This window comes from Hippocampus comes, unplaced genomic scaffold (assembly GCF_001891065.2).
Source record: "Hippocampus comes isolate QL1 unplaced genomic scaffold, H_comes_QL1_v1.1 scaffold177, whole genome shotgun sequence".
Classification (NCBI taxonomy): Eukaryota; Metazoa; Chordata; class Actinopteri; order Syngnathiformes; family Syngnathidae; genus Hippocampus; species Hippocampus comes.
This window is the reverse complement of record NW_017806158.1, coordinates 2,688,925-2,695,340: the sequence shown is the minus strand read 5'-3', so window position 1 is coordinate 2,695,340 and position 6,416 is coordinate 2,688,925. Positions and strand designations below refer to the sequence as shown.

The 6,416-nt window shown below is 43.2% G+C and overlaps 1 protein-coding gene across 3 annotated transcripts in view; it reads left to right on the top strand.

Moving 5' to 3' along the window:
- Nucleotides 1-6,416, top strand: part of LOC109531147 (flotillin-2a) — a 36,614-nt gene that overhangs the window by 7,445 nt on the left and 22,753 nt on the right. The window contains exons 1-8 of one of the 3 annotated variants that reach the window (XM_019895270.1): nucleotides 25-146; nucleotides 3,627-3,750; nucleotides 4,049-4,167; nucleotides 4,366-4,479; nucleotides 4,621-4,740; nucleotides 5,145-5,359; nucleotides 5,562-5,745; nucleotides 5,933-6,082. In XM_019895270.1, the coding sequence (XP_019750829.1) occupies nucleotides 57-146; nucleotides 3,627-3,750; nucleotides 4,049-4,167; nucleotides 4,366-4,479; nucleotides 4,621-4,740; nucleotides 5,145-5,359; nucleotides 5,562-5,745; nucleotides 5,933-6,082 (1,116 nt within the window). In that variant the 5' untranslated portion in view covers nucleotides 25-56. Of the gene's footprint in view, nucleotides 1-24; nucleotides 147-486; nucleotides 796-3,626; nucleotides 3,751-4,048; nucleotides 4,168-4,365; nucleotides 4,480-4,620; nucleotides 4,741-5,144; nucleotides 5,360-5,561; nucleotides 5,746-5,932; nucleotides 6,083-6,416 lie in introns of those variants that run through there. The other 2 variants (XM_019895271.1, XM_019895269.1) reach the window with 2 other exon arrangements.

Below are 6,416 nucleotides of genomic sequence, written 5' to 3'. Positions count from 1 at the left end.
TGTCCAACTTACTGTTTGGCCTCTGCTACTGCGGCCTGCCTTCCTGTCTGCGTAGAATGTCTCTGGAGGTTATGACCATCCTCTGTCGCTGTGAGAATATCGAAACCTCGGAGGGTGTTCCCCTGGATGTGACTGGGGTGGCCCAGGTAAAGTATTTTCAAGAGACCACCCCAAAAAAAAAAAAAAAAAACAACAACAAAAACAGCAGCGGCTGGTGCTCAAGACCAAAAGAAGATGCTGCAAAACTGGCTCAACTAATTAGCTAAAACCTGTTTACGTGCGTGTGAGAGTGTGTGTGGGAGTGTGCGTGTGTACGTGTGTACGTTCTCCTCTACGTGGCTTCTCTCCTGTCGTCAAACGAGGGCAATCAGCAGTCACTAACATTGTCGTGAAGCTGCACTCTGAAAAATATATGGCAACGAATTCGATAGGAATGGCTTTGGAAACAGAGTCATACAAGTTGAGGGATTCCCGCAGAGCTGCATTTCAAAATGATTTCAGCAAACCCATTTCAGTGGTTGGTTTCGGGGAGCATCGCATACTCCATTGTTAGTGCTCTGGAGTCCTTGGGTGAATGGTTTCACTTTGTCCTGATTTTTTTTAATTTTATTTTTTTCTCCTTGTGTTCTGGCCCCTCGCTTCATTAGCTTCCCCTTCGAACATGCCTGTTTTTATTTTATATTTTTTTTCCACATTCTTCACAGGATAACGCTTGAGATTATGACCCTGCAGCCCAAGTGTGAGGATGTAGAGACAGCGGAGGGTGTAGCTATTACTGTCACAGGGGTGGCTCAGGTAAATCACCACACTGCTTCTTTTTGGGAATGCCAGTTCAGACTTACCCCGCACCCTCACCCTGTCGTCCCCTGCATCCCAGCAACTTCCTTTGGTCTGGCATCACCCCATAATCACGTCAGAGGTGGTTTCATACAGAGGGCTCAGGTTACCATACAAACATTTTTTTTTTTTTTTTTTGCCTGCCTCCAAGATGTTAGCTCTGCATGTTTTGCCCTCATCGTTGTACAGAGGACGTTGAATGACACGGATGTGGCCAAGCCTACACTCAGACTTGACAACAGCACTCTAGCTGAGGTTATCTAGTAAAAAGTTTTTTTTTTCCCCCCACTGCCATTTCTTCAGATTAGTGACAGCATAGCATCCAAGATTAGTTTTTTTCGTATATAAAGTACATTTTTCATTTCAAACTTCTTTGCTGCTGTGCAATGCATTAAGCGGGCACAATAGTTTGTGAGTCCCTCGTTTCAACTGATGCAGTCTAAATGAGTGTGACGACAAAAAGCTGTCAGCACCTTACCTGCATGTTAATCTCACTCCATGTTCATTGCTCCTTGATATTTTTGGGGTTCGTTTTCGGAATGTGTGGTCCTCTTATTCCTATCCTATAACTCTCAGGGAACTTGAAGCAATATACAACGTAACCATCAACATTTGCGTAACTAGTCAGGCTACCGAGTAAAAAGAAACAGGCAGTTTGTGGGTTGTTTTAATCGGACTTGTCTCTAAGAATCCCCTCTATGCTCTAATAAGCTGCAAAATCCATCTGCACCCAAAATGGAACGATTTCTAAACATATTCTTATGAGTGATCCCCCCCCCCCAGATTTGCTGCTGTAGACTGCAAATAAAGGTTATCTTATTTCCCCTTTGAGAATATTTGAGTACCTACCACGGACTTCTGTATTTCAATTCTTGATTTGGCTGTTGTTCACTGATTTTATGTGCATGCCCTTTGTGTGGTTGAAAGGAGATGCCTCATTATCAGCCCTGTACTGTGTTCAAACCATCGACTGTTCCTCGCTGTGTCTTTTCTTCCATGCATGCTCATGCTGACAACGAGCCCACTGTCTGGAATGACCCCTCACTTTCTCACACTGCTTTTAGCCCACAATTTCACTCTGCCCCTGTATTATTGGTCCAAGTGGATACAAAGCCTCTGTAGGGGCTCGTGGCAACGGGAGTGGCATGCCCTTGAATTATCAGCTTGTTTAGAGGGAATTGCCCATCCACTAAATACTAAAGAGAACTCAATACTGTTTTACTGTTGCTTTGGCCTTCCTCTTCCAACTTCAGATAATGTCGATAAGATTTGTTACAACTACAAAGCTGTCCAATTGGCTGACTGAAACGAATATTTTGTCTGGCATCACTCAATTGAAATAAGAATCAATAAATTCCAGGAATAATGTAGACTCCCCCTTTCTATTTTTTTGTGCTGTTCAGAAGGAAGTGTAAAAACGGGGTGGTGGGAGGTCAGAGGTCAGCAATTAGGCTCGACACTCACTTTTTCCATTCTACTTTATTTTTGGCTGAGCCTGAGCTCTTTTGAACTGGCCTGCCGTGTGGTTGTTCATCTTGCACCCTCTGTCGATGTTGACGTGGAATGACAATTACCGCCCCTTACGTTGTGTGTCCTTCAATCCTGGTATGAGTGCATGTTACCCAACCAAATGGTGTAACCACTTGCCTAAGGACCCAGCTCACTTCTCTCTCTCTTTTGACAGCCCTAGTGGAGTACAGCATCGTCCCCAACTTTTATTTATTTATTTTTTTTCATTTCTCCGCCATACAAATGAGCTCCTCCTGTCAATGATGTCCCCATTCCCTACCCTTATTTTGTGTGCATGGGTAATAAGCATGAGACATGACAGAAACAATATGTACAATAAATCATACAGTCACACCAGTAACACACATGATTCAACTCATGTAGCATCTCTATTGAGCCAGGGTGACAGAAGGTCATGTCCGTTTGTATGTGGCTGTTTTTAAAAATGTGTACTTTCCGAGCTGCGGGGTCAAAACTATCTATTCACACATAACCTGGCTTTAAACAAATCTGATGCCACTTGAAAACACCGAAGTTGGCTGTCAAGCATATTTTGGCCAAGAAAAAGCCTGTAAAAGCAACGTCAGTTCTTGCACATATTCCGACACAACCTTTCTCGGATGATTCCCAGATTGTTTGAAATCGGCCCGTGTCTACATCCAAACACCATCGATGAATGCATTTCCCATTGGCTATACGTGTTTGAAAGTCACACTCTGTCATTGCACGAAATGAAATTTAAAAACTCACAAGGCAACATAATCATTAGATATGTTCTCGTTAAATATAGCTTAAAATAGGTTGAGATCATGTGTTGTATAATGTTGCACATTTTCAAACAGCACTAGCCCAAATCTCTGGACATAAACTACCCTGAAATTTTTTTTTTTTTTTTTTGAGAAAGTCTTCCCTCTGCCTGGGATTTTCCAAAATCTCATTTTTGGGCGGACAAAAAAACGGCATTTTTATGGGTGAGGAAAAAAAGGCCAAAACGTATAAAAAGCGTTTTTGGAAATATCTATGTACACGCGGACATGACCTAAATGACTTAGTCTTGTATTGAATTATTCAAGCCAGCAGCTGCTGTTCTCTGTGGCATGTTTCTGGAAACCAGTCATTTGTAATAAAGCAATAGGACCAGAATTATTTTTAAGGACCAAATAATTCACATTTTTGCTAAACTTTTTTTTTTTTTGCCATATCAAAGTAATAAGTGCACATTTGTATTCATTAGTTGCCGTGTATGCTCAGCTGACAATGTTTGTCCACACTGACGCCAGGTAAAGGTGATGACAGAAAATGAACTGCTGGGTTATGCCTGCGAGCAGTTCCTGGGGAAGTCTGTCATGGAGATCAAGAGTGTCATCCTGCAGACCCTTGAGGGTCACCTACGTGCCATCCTCGGTAGGTATCGAGGGGGGAGTAAGGGATTTTTTTTTTTTTTTTAAATAAATTAACATCCGAGGTGAGCCAAAATATTTTGATAATGGTTCGTAGTCTTATATGAGGTAGCAGAGTTGTTACATGCAAGGTCTCTGATTAGTCTGATCGCCAGCAAGTGGGGTCGCAACAGTACAGAGTTACATGTTTCTCTCGCCATAGCTCTTTGAACATTGTATTAATTGTGTCATCAGATTATGATAATAACTATAAAAGCACGACTTGGAACAGGAAACACCAACACTTGTACTCATGTCACCAGGTACCTTAACTGTGGAGCAGATTTACCAGGACAGAGACAAGTTTGCCTCTCTGGTCCGAGAGGTGGCCGCACCTGATGTTGGCCGCATGGGCATCGAGATCCTCAGTTTCACCATAAAGGTGTGAGACCAGAAAGATTTCGTCATGATTTTTTTTTTCCAATGGTTGCTTTTTGTTTACATAATGATTACATTCCACAAAGATTTACCTAGGAAGCAGTTTAGCTTCCTCAGTAATCCGGTTGAGACACAAGATTGGCTGACACCCTGTCTTTCAACGCATGTATGACCAAACTGCTTCTCTTTATTTTGTCGTCAGGACGTGTATGACAAAGTGGAGTACCTGAGCTCGCTGGGCAAAACGCAGACGGCTGCAGTCCAGAGAGATGCTGACATTGGAGTGGCGGAGGCAGAGAGAGACGCTGGCATCAGGGTAGGAGGAACTCGCAATTACGAATGTGCCATCATCCAAGAGCCGATTTCTGAGAGCAGGACAAGTTTCCAACACTTTCAGAATCCCACATCTCTATTTTTTTATTGTTTGTCAATCTGTGGGTGCGTGTGTTTTAAACAGGAAGCTGAGTGCAAGAAGGAAATGATGGATGTTAAGTTCCTGGCAGACACAAAAATGGCAGATTCCAAACGAGAGCTGGAAATGCAGCGAGCTGCCTTCAATCAGGAAGTCAACACAAAGGTATTATGAACACATGATGTGAGCTAAAATAGAGTGAAATCGTGTTTACAGCAGCTGATATGTTTTGGACGCCCCCACAATAGGTGAAAATCTCCCCTACAGTGAAATCATTTAAAATACTTTTTTAAATTTCGTTTTAACCTCCCCTCTTGCTTTAAACACATTTAATTTTCCATAAGTGCCGTGTTTCGTGAAGAACCCTACTCTAAGATAGCAGCGATGCCAAAGGTATGGAGTTTCATAGCCTGAGTTTCTTAACCCTCAAACAAAGCGTTCAAGATACAACAGCTCTGTAGCTTTTTCTAGTGCTTCATGGTCTTCTCAAACTATACAACATTTTTTGACGAGCACGCTGTCAAACAACCTTATGACTTCCAAAATCCTGAAGCCATCCTGTCCTTCAGAAAGCAGAAGCTCAGCTGGCTTATGAGCTGCAAGCAGCCAAAGAGCAGCAGAAGATCCGTCTGGAGGAGATAGAAGTGGAAGTGGTCCAGAGGAAGAAGCAGATCACCATCGAGGAGAAGGAGATTGATCGCACTGACAAGGAGCTCATCGCCACCGTGAAGAGACCCGCGGAGGCTGAAGCTTACAAGATGCAGCAACTGGCTGAGGGCCAGAAGTGAGTGGGAGCGGTCGCTTGCCTATCACTTTGATTGAACCACTGTTGGTGTGGGGTTCAATGAAAACGTTGCGTTAAAATCATGAAAATGTGAAATTGACGCTGTTATATTGTAAAGCCCATTTAGCGTGTAGGGAAACACTCTCACACCTCGGCTCAAACAAAAAGGGCCACGCTGAAAGCTTTCCTTGCCCTCCACCAGGATCAAGAAGGTGCTGACAGCCCAAGCCGAGGCCGAGAAGATTCGCTTCATCGGTGAAGCGGAGGCCGCCTCCATCGAAGCTGTGGGCAAGGCAGAAGCCGAGAAAATGAGGCTGAAGGCTGAAGCCTACCAGCAGTACGGTGAAGCCGCTAAGACAGCTTTGGTCCTGGAAGCACTGCCCAAGGTCTATTGAATTTATTCATTCTCGGTTTTACATGCTGACGTGAATTGCACTGAGTGTTTCTGGACCCGATATAAATAAATACATTCAATGTATATTATGAGGAAATAAAATGGCACTAACATGAAATGCACGCCATTGTTGTTTTGTACACTGTAAATGCTAAAAGTTGTCCCCTGTGCTGTATTAGATTGCCGGCAAGGTGGCCGCACCCTTGTCCAGGACCAATGAGATCGTGATCTTGACTGGCGAAGGCAGCCGTGTGACAGGGGAGGTGAACCGTCTGTTAGCCGAGCTCCCAGTTTCTATCAACGCCCTCACTGGGGTGGACGTGACCAAGGTAAGTGTGTTGTCACTCATCAGCCTTAATTTTTATGTTAATATCTCTGTAGTCGCATATGTTTGACTGCAAAGTGGCGGAGCCCCCCCACCCCTCCAAATTCAATTATTTTATGCCCTTATGCTTTTACTCCCTACATAAAAAAACAAAAAAACAATAGTTGTACTTTCTACTCCTTTGTTAAAATACAATACAATACATCCTGATTTATGTAGCGCTTTCACAACAGCTGCAGCTGTAACAAAGCAGAGTCATTACTATTTTTAACCTGCTGGTTGTTGGCATAAAAAACACAAATTGGGGATTATTCAGTCAATTTAAAAAAAAAAATTAT